This window comes from Dendronephthya gigantea, unplaced genomic scaffold (genome assembly GCF_004324835.1).
Source record: "Dendronephthya gigantea isolate DGI-Jeju-01 unplaced genomic scaffold, DenGig_1.0 000001F, whole genome shotgun sequence".
Taxonomy (NCBI): Eukaryota; Metazoa; Cnidaria; class Anthozoa; order Malacalcyonacea; family Nephtheidae; genus Dendronephthya; species Dendronephthya gigantea.
Window position 1 is genome coordinate 231,742 of NW_021163011.1, and position 21,550 is coordinate 253,291.

General features: G+C 37.5%; 2 protein-coding genes and 1 long non-coding RNA gene across 3 annotated transcripts; 2 read left to right on the forward strand and 1 right to left on the reverse strand.

The window, feature by feature from the left end:
• The first annotated feature begins 608 nt into the window (after positions 1 to 608).
• On the forward strand, positions 609 to 2,910 carry LOC114527570. Its single transcript, XR_003687432.1, has 3 exons — positions 609 to 668; positions 1,437 to 1,511; positions 1,678 to 2,910. It is a non-coding gene; the product is annotated as an uncharacterized LOC114527570 (long non-coding RNA).
• Positions 2,911 to 3,846: 936 nt separating this feature from the next.
• Positions 3,847 to 15,020, forward strand: LOC114524838 (ATP-dependent RNA helicase DDX3X-like). The gene is given in 18 exon segments (XM_028546038.1): positions 3,847 to 3,952; positions 4,185 to 4,257; positions 5,878 to 5,976; positions 6,434 to 6,649; positions 6,786 to 6,855; positions 7,019 to 7,118; positions 7,525 to 7,572; positions 8,112 to 8,202; positions 8,312 to 8,388; positions 9,028 to 9,123; positions 10,056 to 10,216; positions 10,588 to 10,606; positions 10,608 to 10,733; positions 11,066 to 11,210; positions 11,488 to 11,669; positions 11,952 to 12,069; positions 12,706 to 12,859; positions 13,258 to 15,020. Coding segments are annotated over 18 exon segments (2,076 nt in total). The 5' UTR covers positions 3,847 to 3,907; the 3' UTR covers positions 13,514 to 15,020.
• A 2,192-nt stretch (positions 15,021 to 17,212) lies between these two features.
• LOC114530390 (ribosome-binding protein 1-like) lies at positions 17,213 to 18,499 on the reverse strand. Its single transcript, XM_028552016.1, has 3 exons — positions 18,325 to 18,499; positions 17,837 to 18,271; positions 17,213 to 17,460 (listed from the first exon to the last, which is right to left on the reverse strand). Exons 1-3 carry the CDS (start codon positions 18,497 to 18,499, stop codon positions 17,213 to 17,215), a joined length of 858 nt encoding a protein of 285 aa, XP_028407817.1.
• Positions 18,500 to 21,550: the final 3,051 nt, after the last annotated feature.

A 21,550-nucleotide genomic window follows, 5' to 3' on the forward strand; every position in this document is an offset into this window, starting at 1 on the left:
ATAATAGCAAGATTTTGGGTAAAACATTGTTCAATGGCAAAACATTTAAAATCAAACCCTCAGGCCTCAGCTAAGGGAAAATACCCTCATCATGTAACAGTCTACTCAATGAGTTTGAGGTGAATCTTTTTGAAGGCAGGCGTTGGTATTATTTTGTTAGTCTGTCTACTGTCTAGGAGTTTTAGACCCAATCAGTAATCGAGGTACGAATCGAATTTTATAATCGCTAACTTTTTGTTGCTCGAAACTCCTTTGAAATGTGAAATGTTGCTCAGATGCTGTCGAAATTGCTAAAAAGTGCTCAAAGTTGCTCAACGTGCAAAATAGTGCTCCAAAATGAAAAAAGTGCTCGAAAAGTGCTCAGGGCAATTGGGTAAGTCCCAGATAAGTCCTAACTTATATTTCTGAATTCGATCAAGAAAACTTCCCAAAACGACATTCCTGTCTGTAAGGAAAAATTTATACCACTGATAGCAACTATTCATTATTCAAATTTCAAAGTTCAAACCACATAAAAATGGCGTCCGAAGGGGAAAGCAGTCAGAGACCAGAAAACGACACAAGAAACGAGAGTAGAACGACGTTATTTAAGATATGCGAGTATGTATACTCTCGAAAGAGTCTTTTTAATTCGCCTTTCTCGAACACATCAAAGGATTCTGAATCAGGTAGCAATAAAACTGTATGATTTAATAAAGGGATTTCAACTAGTGTGGGTAGATTATAAACCTGATTATGAAGATGCGATGATTGAAAAGATAAGCCCTTATCAACGTAATAGATTATCTATTGTCGTGCCGCCATCTCTGTACAATATATCGTTTGTTTAATATCTCAAATATTCGGATATACAAGATAGTTGTTATTTTTTTTACTTATTTATTTATATATTGCTGGTACCAATAATACTATAATAGACAATGTGGTATTCATGGTTAACTTAACTCAGGGTTAACACAAATTTTTACATCAATTTTTTTCATCACTTGTAAAAGTTGAATATTTTTAGAGTATTTTCTGGTTCAATAGAAATCATATTTTGTAAAGTTTTGAAAAGTCAATGCAGGTATCCTAGGATAATTATATACATAAGATAGTATACTGTCCCAGAATTGACCGGGCTGCCTATGATGAAAATTTAACTCAGGGTTAGCGATAATCTAGCTTTGAACAACCGGCCCCTGGTTGCCAAGTTAGGACATGGAATTAGCACTTGTAAGTCTGTCACCAACTGTTAATTAGGCACATATTTCTGACATTTATAGATCAACAACATCAATTTTGTAAGAACTGTACATAAGAACTTATCCTCAGAAGGCAAAACATAACCACAGCCCTCTAAGACTGACCAGCAACAAATCAGACAAGCATCACTATAAGCTGTCGAGACACTCCTACAGGTTTTCTCTTACTATATTGTTTTACTTTTTCACCAGACCAATGGGTTAAAAAATGTAACAGTTTCCAAGTTGACATGCAGGTGGACACAATACTCTCATCATCTCAACAAGGTATGTATCTCAAAACTATGTATACAACTTGGTTTTCGATTTGGTAAAAAAACATTACAATTTGTATATATACTAGAGAGTGGTCATAAAGCCGATTTAGACTGAGCTAAAATGAAGTTGACCATCTAACATTCTTACTGAACACTTTTTTTCTTTTAATCTGCAGAAGCTCATCAGCAAAGATTAGAAAAACTTCGGCAGGAACTTGATTACATTAAAACCGATGCCTGGAAGTACAAACCCATTGAGGACCTGATTGGATTCTAGCACAGTTGTGCATTTATATATATAATATGAATTTATGTGAATAGCAATATTTAATACTACAGAGCTATTAAAAAAAAGCTGATGCCTTTCAAATTCAAATTAGGCACATAATTAAGCGGAAGTTGCCTAAATAACCCATGGGTATACCGAGTATACGAAGCATGTCAAATAAGTGAACATTAATTAATCCAAAACGTAAATTGTGCTCTCTTTGGAAATTATTTTTAACAACTCTTTGTGCTGAAAGAAACGGTGGTCACGTTGAAGGACATGGGGTATAGCTTGTGAACATTTTTTATTATAATCTCTGTAAATAATAATAAACCATTTATCAGATTGTTTTTATAGCACACGTGTCATGTTGAAGGTTATCACTTGGAATTGTCACAATAGGCCTGTCATAAGTTCGCGGCTCATTTGAATATAAAAGGCATCACTTTTTTTACTCCCCTGAGGGTGCGCCATTTACTGTTCTTGATAATTTAAAACACTCTGCGAGAAGTGTGTGTAATGGAAAGCACACATTTTTTTGGAACAGTTTCAGTCTATTACATATGTGTTCTACTATGCGTTTTATAATTGTTCGCAAAAAAATAAACAGTATAGTGATTTCATGTATTTTCATGTCTATTTAAGACATTTTTAGACACTTGTACAAATCGAATCTCACACAACTATAGCCATCACATTCCTGACAATAGATGTATGTCCATGGATGAAGATAAAGTCTTAAAATAAGGCCAACACAACATTACGATTAAACACATTTGTTACCGTCACTTTTAAACACGTAAAAATTGTACGTGTCACTGTCACGTGTTGTGTTCTAGCTACCCCTAAAGTAGGGGTAATCAGAACAGTTCCGAACTTTCATGTGACAGTGTTCTGTTCCACTCCATTACTGCTCCTGAAATCTGGAGTACTCCGAACAGTAAATGGAGCAGCCTGCTGTATAATAATATGCAAATAAGACATACAATGTATCACTATTTTTTGTGATACAAGTCACACAAAGTCTTCTGTTTTATTATCATGACCTGGAAAAGATGGATTTTTACATACTTATCTGGATCGTTCTATATTCTTTAGAGTATGGTGTGCATTCATGTATTATTTAATTTCATTCCGCCAAATAACAAGAAAAAGGATGTCTAAAAAGTCCGACTTCATTATTAACATAACGTTAAACCTATATGTATGCGTGATGCGCTTAACCACTGTGGCTAACCTATAGCTAATTGATTTGAATGCGACGAGAGATCGACGTGTTGAGCGGCTCGCAATCCAACGTCGTCAGTCGATCAAACCACGATTTGACAAAATAAGACAAGAAGTTAGCTGTGATAGTTTCCCTTTTATAGTTTAGGACTTTAGAAACCCGCCGTAAAATTCGTTGTCTCGGATCGTAGGCAACTCTTGTGTTCTTAAGATGATGTTTTTTGGAGTACGGACGTACTGTGTGACGTACCGATTTTACTCATTTTAGACTAACAAACTACTGACCACATTTAAAGTCTGACAGTCTCTGAGTCCGCTCGGAAACCACAGCGCCTTTCCGTTAAATTGACATAATCAGCGCAACCGGAAACACACACGCGCAAATGCAATTAACGGCCCCGAAGCGAAGAAGATCGTGCATCAAAAACGTCGAAATGTTGCCGTTAAAAATTCCTAAAGGTTGCCTAATATAATAAAATAGTAATACAGTGAAAAAATACTTTAAAAGTCTACTGATCGGTTTCGTTCTAATCCTTGTTCGAAAAGGTGCCAAAAATCTGCTGAGAACAATCTATTGGGCAACTGGGAAACTACTCTTTCATAACCGTCAGCTCCAAATTTGTAATTTCATTGCTTTTTAAGTATGCTTAAAAGGGTTGAAAACAATTAATATCTTTTCCGGCTTTCGTACAACCACAGTACAACCTAAAGGCTAAAGTACTACCGGCCCCAACTGTGATCATGCCACAGTTTTGAGGTCAGTGATTTAGCAAAAAATTTGGCGCATGCCAAGCAGGTGACGTCAGCGAAGCTCGAAGGCTCAGTGAATAATTTTCACTTTTCACAATTTCACTTGTTTTAAACAACGAGGAGCGACAGTTGAATTTTCTCACAATATTATCTCTACCGTTATGAGTCATGGTGCCCCAGATTCTAACCGAAGTCTAGATCAGCAAGTAAGTATCTTGTCGGCCAACTATGAACGCGATTCTCGTCGTTCGCTGGCAGAATTGCCCCATTGAATACAGTGCTATAAAACAGCCTTGTCATCGTTGAAATTCACTGATAGACTGCTATAGATATCCCCCTGTTAGCTAGCTGGCTGTTTGGAGTTGCCTGCCGCCCTATTTATCAATACCTTGAAAATTTTACGTTTCATATTCATGTTTCATCGTCTCGATTTTACAGTTTGCTGGCCTAGACTTGAACGCCGGAGATCCGCAAAGCCGGACCCCTGGCACACAAAAGTCACCACAAAACAGTAAGTTATTGTGTACTTTTATCGGTAGTTTTTTGCTTGGAATGTCTTCTAAGTGTGTTGCCTGTTGTATCAAGCGTAGAGAGACTATAATCAAGACGAAAAAAAATGGTGAAATCTTATAGAAAGCGGTTTTGTAGAATTCCTTTACATAACTAAATTTATACGAGCACCGTTTATGTAATAGAAAATCGTTTATAGTATTCATTGTTTTTCATTTAGCCATTTATGGTGTTGCAATATGGCCAGGGCTTATCTCTTGAGTGTTTTTATTAAAGCCTGAAATGTTTTGAGCATCAACAGCTATATATTTTAATACAACATAGTCAGTAATTCTTATACCTAGTTTTGTGATGAAATGAATTGTATCAGTCCTTGACAACATGTGCTGGTTCCCTGCTTGTAATCTTCATAGAAAGCCTATCAACTTATTTTAAGATTTTCCCCTTGCTAGCCAACAAAGGCAAGGTGTACAAAGTAGAGATAACATTGTCCATCACATTTAGATGTATTTTTATCAACCATGTGATAATGTTTGACAACCATAAAATTATAGATTTAGACTTGAGAATTACTGAAGAAGAACCTGACTTCACAAATATTAACTTGTAATCAGGGGTTGTACCAAATCTTGGGAAATTTTGAATCTCTATCTGACAGTTATAACTATCCAGATTTGGTAGAAGTACCCCGAACACATGCTGCTTCAAGGTGTGCCTTTTTCAGCCGACATTTATTGCCACATGCTCCACTTAAGTCTATTTTCATTTTTTTTGTGAAAGAAACTCTGCTATTGTGTGATTTGTAATTTCAATGACCAGTAATTGTAGTTATATATTTGAAATATTATGTTGTAGTTACACATATAGTTATAATGTCAAAATGTTATAACTAAGAAATCAAAAAATAGTTTTTATACAAACTATTAGAAGAACTTCATGAGAATTTATAGCATTTCAACAATTATGGATGATTGCATAGTTTCAAATGTAATTGCACTCCTCTTTTCATCTATATGTTTTTTTCATCTATATAATATACAGTATATTAATTCAAAAACAGCATGCAAAGTGCATGTACTTACTCATTTTAGACTACACACCTAAAAATGGTTGATGCAATATTGATATGAACGGGATGGAACAATGATGTGCTGCACACATTGTTCAGAGTTGTTATCAACAGCGATCAATATTGTTACACCTGATGTGTGAACAATATTGGCAGCACAGCATTGTTCCATGCTGATAAACTGTAGGCTCACAGTTTTTAGCCTTGTCTAAAAATTTTCTGACAGATTTATGTAACAAGACATTTAAAATGCCTATGAAATGTTATATTGCCATGTTTTGCACAAAATATTCTTATAATATGCACCACTATCATGAAAAAAATATTTGTGGATTTGGACTTCTAATGGTTTGCTGTATTTATAATTGCATATTGGTAGTAAAACTCGTTTTTATAATTTGGTAAAAAACATTTATTTTATAAATCTTTTCTATCCAAGCAATAAGCAACTAAGCCTTTTCATCTAATGCAAGTCAGGCCTGCAATAAACATCTCTCTACTACATAATATGAACCCGGCTATTTCACATGACATTCAATATTTTTTTCACAGCTTACATCCCTCCTCATCTCCGTGGAGGAGGTGGAAGCAATCAACGTTCAGCAGATTCTTTTCAGGAAAATTATCATGGTGGTAGAGGTGGAAACCGAGGTATGTTACAACATGATTGAAGTTTTTAACATGTTTACTTTTTACCACAGTTTATTGATTGATGGCTTGCACCTCGCAATTTTAAAATAATGATTTTGTTATTTATAAAGTTAATAATTTTGGTAATTGGTTTTTGTGGCCAACAGAGTCAGTCTTAGGATATTGAAATTTTCTCACAAAGTACAAAAGAACAATTTTTTCAAACTTTATAGAGTTGGACATTTATTGCCACTAGACTTCTTAACATCCCTGGACCAACAGCTCAAACATTAGAAGTTCTAACTTCCTTTCTCTCAAACTTTGAAAATTGAGTTTTCAGAGATAAAATTGTTACTTCTTAACCTGTCCAACTTACGCTTAAAGTTTTACTGTACTGTATGTATGTGTCAAACAGAGAATTTTGCTTATTGAATAAAAATTCCCATAATGTTTAGAATATTTACATTCTTTCGTTTAGGCTATTCCCGTTCATCCAGCTATGAACGTGGTGGCGGCTATGGTGGCAATAGTTATGGTGGTTATAGTGGTGGTGGTTACGGAGGTGGCTACTCTGGCAACCATTACAACAACTTTGGTAGTGGTGGAAATAGAAACAGTTATGGTGGCGGGTATGGTCGACGTGGTGGTGGTGGTGGGGGTGGCTTCAAAGACAGGAACTATGACTCCCCCAAAGGTACTTTGGAGATCCATTTCACCCCAGTGTGCTTTACAGAACGTTGACCAGGCAATTTTCTACTGCGTACAATCACTTGATACAATGTTCACAATTTTCTCAAAACTTAAGTGTACTGTAATGTGTTAACTTGCAGATTCTTGGACGTCTCTTCCCCCTGCAGAAGAGTGGGGAAAGTTATTGCCGAGGAATGACCGATTGGAAAGGTAATTTAGATCTGTTTGAGATGTATGCCAGCTAACAAACTTTACCCATGTTTATGGTCAGTTTGAAAAAAACGTCAGTTTGGAAGAAAGTGTGACTGACGTAGATATTCAGCTGATATTTGCTATTGGATCACACAGATAATGATACTTTTTTGTATTATAGAGAGCTGTTTGCGGCATCCAACACCGGCATCAACTTCGATAAATATGAGGATATCCCAGTAGAAGCGACCGGTGACAAATGCCCTGCTCATATTGATAACGTAAGTTCGCCATGTACATTACATACATTTTATTTATTGTTCTAATTTAGCATAGATATAGGACATGAGCTAGCTACATTAGGCGAAAAAACATAGGACACGAGGTCCCCATACGAAGTTTGAAGACTACAAACTATACTATTGTTAAAATGTGCTATTCTTGAGGCTCGTTCGTTGCACTTCAACACTTAAGATATAAAAGTTGAAAGATATAAAAGAGCATCTTTCCCCCCTGCTGCACTCTGCGTCCGTCTCAGTTTTTAGCTTGCGAATTCTTGATAGTGTGCATTGTATCGTCTCGAAATTAACAGTACTTATTTTTCACAACATTTGTTGGAACTGTAAATAACACACGCAAGTGACAAATATCAATTTTAATCCAGTGCATCGTTTGTTTCACATTTAGTTTGGTGATTGTGCAGATCTCGGGGAAGTTATCACGCACAACATTGGTGTAAGTACCCGTTTTTCAAGCTGTGGGATGTTAAAATTCGTCCTAATGTAGCCTACAGTATGTCTGTAGTTGGGAGGCTATAATGCTTTCTCGTCCGCGTGTCTATATAACGTGACACGAGCCACGTCTCCCCCCCCCCAAAAAAAAATAACACTTTTAGATTTGATTATGTCTACCTCTACGGCTACAAGATTTGTCATATTGACGTGTTATTCGTGATATTGACGCCATAGACTCGTCGCTCATCTGACTACGGCATTTTGAGAAAACTTCGTAGTCCTTACTACGTGATATTTTAAAAGCAGCATGAGTCGATAATTTCTTGGGGGTTTTTCTGCGAAACATTTAGAGGAACTTTTTTTCTGAACTGTTTTCACGATAAGACTAAGATTTCCAGATTAAGCTATTATGATCAGATTAAGATACATGCAAACCTGCTGTTGTCACCCCGTCTCACAGTCGTGTCTTACCCGGCCCGCCATAAGCTCTCTGCTCTGCACGGGTCATGGCTAATTTTAGTGCATATTTTTTCATCCCAGTTGTGCCATTATTCCAAACCAACTCCGGTGCAGAAGCATGCTATCCCGATCATCAAGAATTCGCGTGATCTTATGGCCTGTGCCCAGACAGGTAACGTTTCCACCTCATTACCAATAGCATTTACACCTCGATCCGTTAGGAAGGCATGGTATACCTCGAGGAGCGTGTTAAAATTAAATAACTTCGTTTTTACTCCTAGGCTCTGGCAAGACTGCCGCGTTTCTTATTCCAATTCTAAGTAGAATATTTGAAGAAGGACCGCCAGCTCCACCAGACGTATGTCGTTACGATTCATTGTAGCTACTATGCAGGGAGAATTCCGACCAAATTATGCTTGAGCACAGGCTTCTGTATACAGAGATAACCTGCATTGATTTCCTCCCGATACGAATCCTATACGTATATATATGTACAGGGTGCTCCCCTTGGAATCAATTGCGTATTGGAACTTGGAATTGAGTTGCGTAAGGTGCTTACCCTTGGAAATTGCCGAGAGTTCTACAGTACAATTAAATGAAGAAAAAGGCTTCACGCTTTAGAAAAGTGTTGATTTCGATTGCACGAAGACATTTCAACACACTGTACCTGTACATATCTTGGGGGTTTTTTTAATTAGTTTCGTTCCTATCCTCAAGAAATCCTCAATTAGGCTCATCGGGTTACTGCGTGCGTGAATCGTGAAATTACCCGTCCCAGGATATTTGCAGACGATTCGGTTTTAGGCAGTTTCAGAAGCAAATAAATTTAATACTGAGAGAAAATTTTAGAACTGTTGATATCAAACAAGTCAACAAGCACTCTGGATACATAACAGTTCTTTTCTGACAACTGGAATTTTTTAAACTTGCGTCGCGTTTCAGAATCGCGTTCTCTTGAAACCTCGTTTTAATTAAAAAGTTTGGGGTTTTTTTTCAGATGAAACATCTTGGCCGAAGAAAGCAGTTCCCTATCGGTCTTATTCTTGCTCCCACTCGCGAGCTTGCCATTCAGATCCTTGATGAAGCTAAAAAGGTTGGAGTTCATGCAATGTAATACTTTTGTACAGCATGCTCAGGCAGTCTATTGCGGCAAAATATTGTTGCAAAACAACCCGTTTTTCGCCCAGACGGGATTCCCGTCAAACGTACCCGTCTGTTTAGACGGAAGACTGTTAACACGGAAAAATTCGGAATTTTCCCGTCTTAACGGAAAATATCAGACAAGTCTCCCGTCTTCGATAAGTTTCCCGTCTCTAATATGAATTCGACTATGGTTGCATGCAGAATCATTCTTGCAGAAACAATATCGCAAATATTGGGTACTGTATTTAAAACATTGAGAACAAGAGTGAAAAGAAAAGTGTCCATGGCGGTTTATCTTGTGTATGAATGTTTTCATTATACGAATGTTTGAACACTTTTGATAACTTAATAGAAGAATGTCTGCTCTTCTGAAGCAAATTTGTTTTCACCACAATGATTCTATCTAGTGGGCGAACAAGGAAACACAATGCTCTGCACAACAATGTTTCCCTTAGAGTTTACCGGGTATGAAAGAGAACTGGCCTATCTGCTTGTTTTATGTAACTATGGTCGAACGACATGATCGTGGGAACTCGGCTGGAGTTTGTTCATTGTAATAGGAACTTGTGCACAAAGACTTGACATAATTTTTCACCATTTCCATCTTTTTTAATTTTGTTCCCCCTGTTAGTTCAAAGGTTTATTCCTGGTTTGAAATGTTTAAGGCTCATTTGCACGATAGAAAAACAGTACGTATATAGTTGTCTACAATTGACAACTATGACCAGTTAAATCGAGTGCCAATGCCACATTAACGTCCTTTGTCTGATGTCGAAATTTGAAATCTGACGTGTTTTACCTAGCTATGTGTTAATCCGTATGTGTCACATACGCCAGGTTAAGAAAGGTGTACAGGACTAACTGCTTAATCACTTATTTCAGTTTGCCTACCGGTCTCACGTACGGCCATCAGTAGTGTATGGCGGTGCAGACGTTGGCCAGCAGATGCGTGACTTGGACCGTGGCTGTCACCTACTCGTTGCCACTCCTGGTCGTCTTGTGGACATGTTGGATCGCGGCAAAATCGGTCTCGATGTCTGCAAGTAAGAGAAAAAAATTAACTTCGCCATGTTATGCTCAGGTGTATTTGCTCTGTTCGTTATCAAAAGTCGCTTGGGGAAACCCAGGGCCCGCTCACCTCGTATGATTCGGCTTACCTGGACAATTGTATCATTTCACTAAATCTTTGTCTTACGTATAAAGAGGTGTATTCCCAGAATGGGCTTCCCAGAAACGACTATCATCAGTAAATTGCAAAAATCTGCAGCAAAATATAGCCTTGCAAAGTTTGCAAAATTTGTATATGTACTTTTGTATGAGGCATGGAAATTTTTACCATGTTGGAAACGGTCGTTGAATCTGAAACCACTAAATTTTACTCAGACTGATCTGGTGTCTGGTGTCTCTTCTTCAGATTTCTAGTGTTGGACGAGGGCTGATCGAATGCTGGACATGGGTTTCGAGCCACAGATTCGACGAATTGTGGAGCAAGATACGATGCCAAAGACTGGTGATCGACAAACGCTCATGTTCAGTGCAACCTTCCCGAAGGAAATACAGGTATATAATGTTGAGTGTATTTGTTAAAAGTTAGGACGCAAAGTCTCAAGTGACATGTAGGTTAAATCTTAATAAGAGGTATTTTTGAATTTAAGTAAAAAACAACGACAAAAAATTAATGCTTCGCCAAGTTGTATCAACAATTTTGACAATGATTTTCGTAGTGTGGAGTAGTGACGGTCCACATATTTCAGTGCTGTTTTCACATAGCATATCGATTTTTAAAATGTTCTTGAAGCTTAAAATGGTTACATCTTCCACTTTAACATTGGACATAAGGTTATCGCCAATGATCATATTAGTTACACTGCTTTTCTTTTGCACGTTTTTAGATACTTGCTCGCGATTTCTTGAGCAACTACATTTTCCTGGCCGTCGGACGCGTTGGCTCCACCAGTGAAAATATCACACAAAAGATTGTCTGGGTTGATGATGTCGACAAGAGATCATTCCTTTTGGATTTACTCAATGCTTCAGGTATTTTTCACGACACTGCAGGTTCAGTTTGAGTTTTTAGCCACAGTTGTTAGTATAAAAAACTCCAAAAGAAAGCAATTTGTGCATGTTCACAGAGCTAGGGTGCGACCTACGCGAACCTTCAGCTCCTATATTAGTATTCGAGAATTTTAGTTTCGCTGCGGCTACAAAATCTTCGACGACTGTTATAGCTCCGCCCCCCAGACCAAAATGTATTCTATAGCCATCAACTGTAAAATCATCCATTAATCGCAATTTTTAACGTTGCTTCAACCAGGTCCAGAGTCGTTGACTTTGGTCTTTGTGGAAACCAAGAAAGGAGCAGACGCCTTGGAAGATTTCTTGTACCGGGAAAAGTATCCCGCAACTTCCATTCACGGCGATCGCTCCCAAAGAGAACGCGAGGATTCGTTGCATTCGTTCCGTAGTGGCAGAACCCCAATCCTCGTCGCAACTGCGGTAAGTAAACTCAGTACAGTGACTTAATGTACGTTGCATCATTATACTCTGCATATAAGCCTACTCTCCGAAGCCCGTCGGAACCACCGAAAATTTCAATTTTGAAAAAAAACGCCAGATTCATTTTATCTGAACTCTCGTCAGCGGGGGAATGCACAACAGCGTGTGCATAACAGTTAATCAGCTACAGTAAAGCCAGCCTCTGTACTTAATATAGTCAAAGATGTTCTGCTGTAAGTTGTATGATGAAAAAGTTTCATGATCTCCACTATTTTATTGTAGGTCGCTGCTCGTGGTTTGGATATACCACATGTGAAGCACGTGATCAACTTTGACATGCCCAGTGATATTGAAGAGTATGTCCATCGTATTGGTCGTACTGGTCGTGTGGGTAACACAGGTACAATGTTTACACATCGTCCTTTTTAATACCATACCTTCATATGGAAGTTCACATGAGGCAGTTTTTTCTTTTGAAGATTTTTATTCATCCACTTAATTTTGTTTTCTCCTGCGACCAAATTATTAATGCCTGATCAGGATAACTTGCAAACCAAGAACGAGAATTAAACCCCTGTGACTTCGTACGCCAATCAATGGGTTACTGATTTCAGTTGCCAAACTTAAGGCATAAGTTCTTCTAAATTGCTCGATTTAAGTAACACTTTCTATGTTCGATATTTTTCACGCGAAGCGACTTTATTCCTTTGTATTTGAGCAATTTGTTCCAGATGGTTGCAGTTGAGAGCTCTGGAACAAAAGTAAACTGTCGAGTCGCGCGAAAAACATCGCTAGTGGAAAACCGGCTTAAGGTGGTATTCCACTAGGCGGAATTTTTGTTGCAGGTGAAGGAAATCCGCTACGGTCGAATACTCACAATTGAAAAGAATATCAGACGAAAAATTTCTTTCGATAAAAAAAAACTCCGCCTAAATGGGAAACCGCGCGGTCAAGCATTGTTTATAGGTGCGGCATATGCAATACATTTCTCGGTGAAACTCAAACTTTTCTCCCCCCTTCCGCTATATACATATAGGTTTGGCGACCTCATTCTTCAATGATCGCAACAGGAACATCAGCAAAGTTCTTGTGCAGATATTGACTGAAGCAAAACAAGAAGTGCCCACTTGGTTGGAATCGATTGCAGGAGAGTATCACAGCGGCGGCTCTCGCAACAAGAACTACCGACGGTATGTGTTCACACTGTAATCCGAATATCGACGTCACACTAATATGGTCATTGTTTGACCCAAAGAGGCCTGTGAATTATAAATATCTTGTCATTGTGGTTGAAGGATTATCAGTGATCTTTTGTCAATATATACGTATTATTCGCCGGCTTGGAGGTCCAGATAGAGAAAAATATTTTCCCCTGGTGCTTTGAGACCGAAGGGAAATATTTTTCTACCCGGACTAACCAAAACGGTGTTATTCTTACCAAAGGCAACGTTTGGTCGTATTATAATTATGTAGTCAAGCAATGTAGACAAAAAATATCAGATGAAAAATCAGTTGCACTTCAGCCGATGTAGAATAATTTTTCCAAATTCGGTTGATTTTATAATCTTAATCACTCTTTTCTCCGCAGCACCGGTAACAGCGCATTCGGTTCCCGTGATTATCGTCAACAAGCCAACCGCGGCGGTGGTGGTAGCGGCGGTTACATGCAAGGCAACCCTGGTTATGGGCAAGGCTATGGTCAAGGTTATGGTGCCGGAAACTATGGCGGCGGTGCGCCGTACGGAGGTGGCGGAAACTATGGTGGCTATGGAGGTTATGGTGGCTATGCTCCGCGTGGTAATCCTGGCAACATGGGCGGTCGCTCGAACGACTGGTGGAATTGATAACAAGTATTTCAGTGTCACGTTTCATCTTTAACATTTATTATTCAGTTTAACTTGGGTTAATGTGTTCAGTTATACGTTTGAATCTTGATAACGTGGACATTGCAGTTTTCGAAGGACTTCTTCTTGCTCTCGTTTGAAAAAAAAACTTAAATGACAGTGGCGAAAATGTGAAATGGATCGTTCTGAAGTCTCCGGAATAAAAATCTCTTGGAAATACGTTTGGTATTTACGGAACTTATAGTTAAACGGTGGCGGTGGCAAAACTAAAGATACAAGTGGAGAGACGTGATGGCAGTTCGTCTTTTGAAATGTTGATCGAGATAATCCAGTGATTGGCTGTTTGCCCTTTGTTAAAAGAAGAACAAGTAAGTTTGATAGAAGATCAACGTTTGCATTGCGACGAAGGCAGATACGGCAGGAATGAAAGAAGTTTAGGAAAATTACAAAAAAGAACTGTGAAATTGCCGTTTCCATGCATAAATCTGCTTGAAATTGCCTATGAAATTGCCGTTTTCCACTCATGTCATATCCGACGCGTGCATTTGAGGTTTTTGTTCTGTTTAGTATATTTTATTTCATAGTACATATTAATTAAGTGGACAGTTGTGAGTTTACATTAAAATGCTACATTGTTAATTCTTTTCCCTGCACTGAATCATCGACTGATAATTGAATCGGCCTAGTGACAACAATCCTATCTTGCGAGCTTTCGGAGATTACGCACATTAGGACAAGGAAGACATACACTTTCGTAATGTTTGAAACATTTTCACAGCAGTGACAACTCGACAATTTAGTTCAATTTAAAATTTTCAAATTTATTTGACCATCGTATTACCAAAAGGATTGTTTTCATCGAGAAATGAGACCCTACGGGGGTATTAAAACATTTGTTAAAATGATGATTCAAATATATAGAGAAATATTTACGATCATAAATATTTGTGGATTTATTCGTAATTTTCATTGCTTCAAATGAAGCATTCATAAAATGTTCCAAACATTACTAATCCCATGCAAGTATTCCATAAATTTGATCGTAATTGTCGTGAACAAGGAAGTGCATATGTCTTTATATTCTGAAATCAAACATCCTATTACATCAGCCACCATGACATATACGCACGGCAATTAGTTCAAACTGAAACTCAAAACACATAATTACAATATGTGCGAACGGCATCTGCACATATTTGCTAGTATATAGTTCAAAATTTTTCCAACTTTCCACATCAAATATTTTGTCCATTATACCTTCACGTACGTGAAATATTTCTTCATGCATGCTCAATATATTTCGTTGCTCGATTCCGCTGTATGGATGCTTTGTTGACATTTCAACTTGGCCACCCGCCTTGCTTATTTCCGCGTCACGAATTTGGGAAATAAAACGCGGTCAGTAGCAAGGCTTTGTGAATTCCCAGAAGCGGTTTCCATGATGGCCGACACATGTCGAGTCACTTGAGCGGCTTTTTTTTGTATCAATGCACATGTGTGCAATTATTTTATATATCGTAGAACCTATCATATAAATATTCGATGTTTAACTTATGCAAGATTGGTGTAAGCATTTTAGAAGCTCTTTTCCGCGAGTCACGCCAAAACCAACTCGCTGCAAGCGCCCCAGAGTGAAAAAAAAACTTATTTTCCTCACTTCTTCGATATAGTAAACCAGGTGATCTAAAATGGCGGGAAAGGACTGGAACTAGTTGTCCATTTCTCGGTTGAAGCAAACTTAATGTCTCTTGAAATATACTTTATTTCGTTTTCAAATATACGACAGTGCTATAGTGCTGATAACTAAACATAATCAAGAAATTTCTGTCTCATAATGAATGACAAAAGCTGTAATTGAATATACAAATACAGCAGAATGGTTTATATTCCGACACACTAGCGCTGATTGGCTAAAGCATGTGCACGAGATCACCTGGATGTCGAAATCAACCCAGACTTAATTAATCGGTTTAAAGATTTCATTACCGTCTGCATGCAGTAACTGCATGCTCGCAGCGCACCAGCGAGTTCATTGGTACCGCAAGTGAAAAAGAGATTAGGTATATAGAACGGCTGCATTGCTCAGCACCGATTTATATAGATATATACATAGGGATGCTGTATAGAACTATAAATATTCCTAAGGTTTTGTACAGATAGGTAGAAATATTCCAAGGTAATTTAATTCTGTAGGCTATAAATTTGAATCGAGCGTTTGCTCATTGCAAGAGAATGAGGCTCGAAATATTTATTATATGTGAACGCTATGTATGTATATAAGAGATGCGCATACGCTACTTTGAAATAGAAGAGGACGATCGGGTACTCTCTTCTATTTTACAAAACTACACAAACCTCTGCCAGGCGAAGACGAGAGTTGATATATAAGAGCACACGTCATGTAAGTTGCACCCCCCCACTAAACCTGCGTTCCGTCCGTAACTATTAAAAAATACGCTCTAGGAATATTTCCCTATCAAACTTAATATTGAGATATATCTGAAAGTGCAAATGTTAAACGTTGATACGCCGTAAAAGCGGACAAAATATCCTTAAATGTCTACCCGTTAATCTGGCATATAATATATAACACTTAATATATTGTTCACAGCCGAAATATTTTTCAGCAAACGAGTGCTAGTTGTCCAACTATAAAGATCCACTCGTTAACTATGTGACCATCAACTTTGCATTTGTTCAGATTTATAGTGAGAATTAAGCAACACTGCACCTTTGATCACCATGCATGATGACCCTTGCTTAAAACTCGAACATCCTCTTGTAAACTCAGATCTCGCCTTCGTTTGCGCAGGGGCGTACCAATATTACCTTGAATTAGGTTTGATATCTTGCATGTAAATGTGCCAGTTTGAAGTTTTGATTCTCTTCACTCATGCGTTTTTTGTTTGAATTTTATTTCATTTACTCAGAACCTGCTCCTTCCGTTTTTGTCCACCTTTGGGTGGATGTGTGCAGAATCTTTATTTCAAACTGGCTTATTTTTAGACGGATTTTATTGAAGTCCGTCATTATCGAGTATTTCTGTAAATTGATAGTTTAATATTAAGTTTTGCTTGTTATAAATTTAACGAAATCTACGTAATATAAAGCAAGAAGTCCTTTAGTTATCAAGAACATTTGAAAATGTCTTTGTTAAAATAGCCTATAGGCGAAAGAAATTAAAAATAAAAATTAAGTTTTACTTTTAATGAAATGTTCCGTTAATGTTAGTTAATTACATTATATGTAAGTTATTTACCGAGGATCGCAACGTAAATATAACTTATATATAATGATCAAACCAAGGGCAAGGTTATGACTTATGAGGTCTTTTCACTGCTTGAAATTTGACAAAATACAAGCGCGGCCAGGGGGTATACGAATACCCAAATATCCGGGTTGAATATCATTTACCTTGAGGAATCGGACATTCAGGTCGGAAAAGCAAAGAACTTTCATGCTTATTACCTTCATTCGATGAGTCGTGCTGTCACCATCCATATTACCATCATTCATATTACCCTTATTCATATTACCTTATTCATATTACCTTCATTCATATTACCTTCATTCATACTACCTTCATTACCTTCATTCATATTACCCTCATTCATATTACCTTATTCATATTACCTTCATCCATACAACCTTCATTCATATTACCTTCATTCATACAACCTTCATTCATATTACCTTCATTCATATTAGTATATTACCTTCATTCATATTACCTTCATTCATACAACCTTCATTCATATTACCTTCATTCATACAACCTTCATTCATATTACCTTCATTCATACAACCTTCATTCATACAACCTTCATTCATACAACCTTCATTCATACAACCTTCATTCATACAACCTTCATTCATATTACCTTCACTCATATTACCCTCACTCATACTACGGAACCCGATTGACGCGCGAGTTTCAAACACTGCGCCTAGGGAAATAGTGTGTTTTGTTGACCCGAGACCCTCTTGGTGTATTCATTTAAGTGAACTTATGGGGGCAACTAAATTAAGGAATGCAGGCGAACATCAGTTCTCTGCCTTTATTGCTAGCAATATCAGGAGTTTGAAGATTGTGTGAAACTGAATGACAGTTGAAGTTGAATGACAGAAACTGAATGACTTTCATGCTTATTACCTTCATTCGATGAGTCGTGCTGTCACCATCCATATTACCATCATTCATATTACCCTTATTCATATTACCTTATTCATATTACCTTCATTCATATTACCTTCATTCATACTACCTTATTCATATTACCTTCATTCATATTACCCTCATTCATATTACCTTATTCATATTACCTTCATCCATACAACCTTCATTCATATTACCTTCATTCATACAACCTTCATTCATATTACCTTCATTCATACTACCTTCATTCATACAACCTTCATTCATACAACCTTCATTCATACAACCTTCATTCATACAACCTTCATTCATATTACCTGCATTCATACAACCTTCATTCATATTACCTTCATTCATACAACTTTCATTCATATTACCTTCATTCATACAACCTTCATTCATATTACCTTCATTCATACAACCTTCATTCATATTACCTTCATTCATACAACCTTCATTCATATTACCTTCATTCATATTACCTTCATTCATACAACCTTCATTCATATTACCTTCATTCATATTACCTTCATTCATACAACCTTCATTCATATTACCTTCATTCATATTACCTTCATTCATACAGCCTTCATTCATACAACCTTCATTCATATTACCTTCATTCATATTAGTATATTACCTTCATTCATATTACCTTCATTCATACAACCTTCATTCATATTACCTTCATTCATACAACCTTCATTCATATTACCTTCATTCATACAACCTTCATTCATACAACCTTCATTCATATTACCTTCATTCATAGTACCTTCGTTCGTATTTCCTTCATTCATACTACCTTCATTCATATTACCTTCACTCATACTACGGAACCCGATTGACGCGCGAGTTTCAAACACTGCGCCTAGGGAAATAGTGTGTTTTGTTGACCCGAGACCCTCTTGGTGTATTCATTTAAGTGAACTTATGGGGGCAACTAAATTAAGGAATGCAGGCGAACATCAGTTCTCTGCCTTTATTGCTAGCAATATCAGGAGTTTGAAGATTGTGTGAAACTGAATGACAGTTGTTTCCCAGTTGTAAATTTCTGTTAGTCAACTGATCAGAATGCCCTACGGTCTATATCACTATATGTCTCACTTTGCTGCGTTTGCTTTTCTCGTCAGAGGTGCTGTTGGCCAAGGTAAAAAACAGTCTTACATGCAGGTGCTGATTATTATTATATATACCCCGGAAGACATAAATTAAACGCGTGGAATCAGAGACAAAGACAAAGTGGATATGAGCGTGGAGCTCTTTAAAAATTAATTTGCTTTTGCACTTTGAAGTTCACTGCTTGTTAATTTGATCTTCAAATATGAAGTTCACGGCAATACTGGCTGCTTGACTAGAACTATATTACTTCACAAACAAAAGGAGAATTAACAAACTGGATATCTGGATCAACTGCAAGGTATTCTGAAAGTATTTTTTGTTCTTTTTAATATTCACCTTAATAACTTGATTACCGCCTAATATATGGGATCACCTTAACTACGTCGTACCTTTTACCATGCAGCTGAGGAATAATTGCTTTCCGTAAGTGTGAAGCATCACGGACTGTTTGTGCGCACTGATCGGTGTAAATAGTGCGTCGCGGCGCGAAATTCTAAAGGCGCACACAAACTGGATGCGATTCGCTAACGCGACGCGAGTTTTCCATTTTTGGAAGCAAATAGTTTCAATTATGAAAGAAAATTTTGAGAGATATGGGTACCACGCTAGTCAAAATGTATTATCATTCAGTAATTACCAAGAATATCACAAGCTTAAGATTGTCAAATGTCAAAGTTAGCAGCTTTTGAAAACTGAAAAATTCGGAAGCATCGCGTCGCGTTTCCGAATCGCGCCCGGCGTGTGTCGGCGTTAAAGCATCTGCTGTTTGCTGCCCTTTTCGAAAATGTTTGAGACTATACTTCAACCGGAAAACTCGTTTGAGTGATTCCACGCAAAACAGCTGTCGTCTGATCTTATTTCCCAAATCTTAAAGCTCTTAAAGTTTTTCAAATATGCGTCGCTTTAATGTGAATATAGAAGGTTTTTAATCGAGTTTATTTTATCAAGAATTTCAATTTTGATTAAACCAGTACTTCACGATGCTTTGTGTAATGCCTTGGGTAAAAGCGGCTTATATTCTTCGCAAAATGTTTAAACATTTGCAATGTTTCCGCGGAATGTTTGCATTTCGCGACTACATAAAATGTTCGTTTTCTGAACAAGAAATCAAGTACTAGAAATGCTACACCGGGTTCATTTTCCGAAATGGCACAAGACGAAAGCCGAACCTGCACTGTACGTTGCCTCAACTTAAAGTAATTAACACACATCGGCGGAAGATATCTAAAACACTTCCAACAAACGTTCAATAATTTTAAATTGATGGGGTGCAAAATGGGTGGGAAATCCGATCACGTCCCAAATCTAATTGAAAAACATGTCACGTTTCACGTCAGCTCGATTTAACCATTTCACAAGAATTGTGAAGCGTTTCTTTACGCCTCGTTTCCATTTGGTTTTAATTATCGTGAACAAGTCATTTTCACCGATGAGGAATTGTGCAGATTGTCTTTATTTCCGTATTTAGAACAGTCGTTGTTGACAGCACACATGCACATATAAATTAATCATCAGCCATCATGACCTGTTCACGACACTTAGCTACGATTAAATAGGAACCACGCATTAACTTGATTAGGTTTTTGTGGCCTTCAGAGCAAATTTTGGGTTATATTATTTCACTTATTTTATATTATTGGCATTTATAAGCAACAGTTTGCTAATAAAAGTTCACGACATTTTATATATTAAATATACTTCAATCGCTGTCTATGGAATCAAATCGTACAAACTCATATTTATCTTTATGATAAGCTACGAATTTAAAATTTTCTGGCTTCTTGTGCTGCACCCCCGGGTTTTTGGCAAGGCCGTCGGTCGGTATAAAAGGATCGTTTTGCTCAACTTGCCTAGTAGTTTGCGCTAATTTGACAAGTCGTCTCCCTCGTCTGTTGATAAATAGCTTTTTAATTGACATAACATTCTCAATGTTGTTCATGTTATAATGGGAGGGGGGGGGGTTATTAATGTATTCAGTTCTGCCCGGCGGATTTCTTTTGTATGTTCAATAGTCTTTCATGCATAGTTGGTCGGTCTATTCAATGCTGTGAAATTTTACTAAGGATTGCTGCTATTATATAAAAAGTGATGTTGTCAAGTTACAATAAACATTGTCAGGGGCGTAGCGTGACTATCTTAATTGCGGGGGGGGGGATGCAGCATCCAAGGGGGTTACCCTTTTACCGACGAACACGTGGCACTATAAGAGTGTCTAAACGAAGCATATAAGCAGTGAGAACAGACTGTTTTTACAAATTAAATGCAATTTTTATTTAACTATTATTTTGATTTTTAATTTTTATGCGATTTTGCAGCAATATTCACCTCGCCTTCGGCCCGAATAATTGTTAACTATAGTAATAAATGTGCTTGGGAAAGAAACTGACAAATGATGAATTAAGTATACGAATTAGCTTGTATTTCAAATTCGTTATTGGAGTATAAAAAATGCAATATTTCTGTTACAGCATGGGTCTTCAAGGCAATAACCCTGGCACATACTTTGCTTTCTCTTTGATCGTGATCGCCTCATTTTTTGGAAACTTGTTAGTATTTGGAGTCATGGTTTCGAAACGAGACGCTCTCAAAGAACCGTACAACATATTTATTTAGTCTTGTACAGATGTTGTTACAGCAATATTCCTAATATTCAGCCGCTACCTATATCTTCCTGACAGGCCTCAAAATGAGTTTGCAGCATCGCTCTTCTGTAGAACAATGTGGAACGCGTGCGTCTTATTCGGCCTGGGTTATGTCTC

What these genes read in the sequence shown, in the direction of transcription:
- LOC114530390 (XM_028552016.1), bottom strand. Translation starts at nt 18,499, where the DNA reads ATGAGTGAAGGTAATATGAATGAAGGTAGTATGAATGAAGGAAATACG. An exon ending in TGAAGGTTGTATGAATGAAG is followed by an intron (nt 18,272 to 18,324) that starts GTAATATGAATG and finishes ATATGAATGAAG; the next exon opens with GTTGTATGAATGAAGGCTGT. An exon ending in TGAAGGTTGTATGGATGAAG is followed by an intron (nt 17,461 to 17,836) that starts GTAATATGAATA and finishes CTATTTCCCTAG; the next exon opens with GCGCAGTGTTTGAAACTCGC.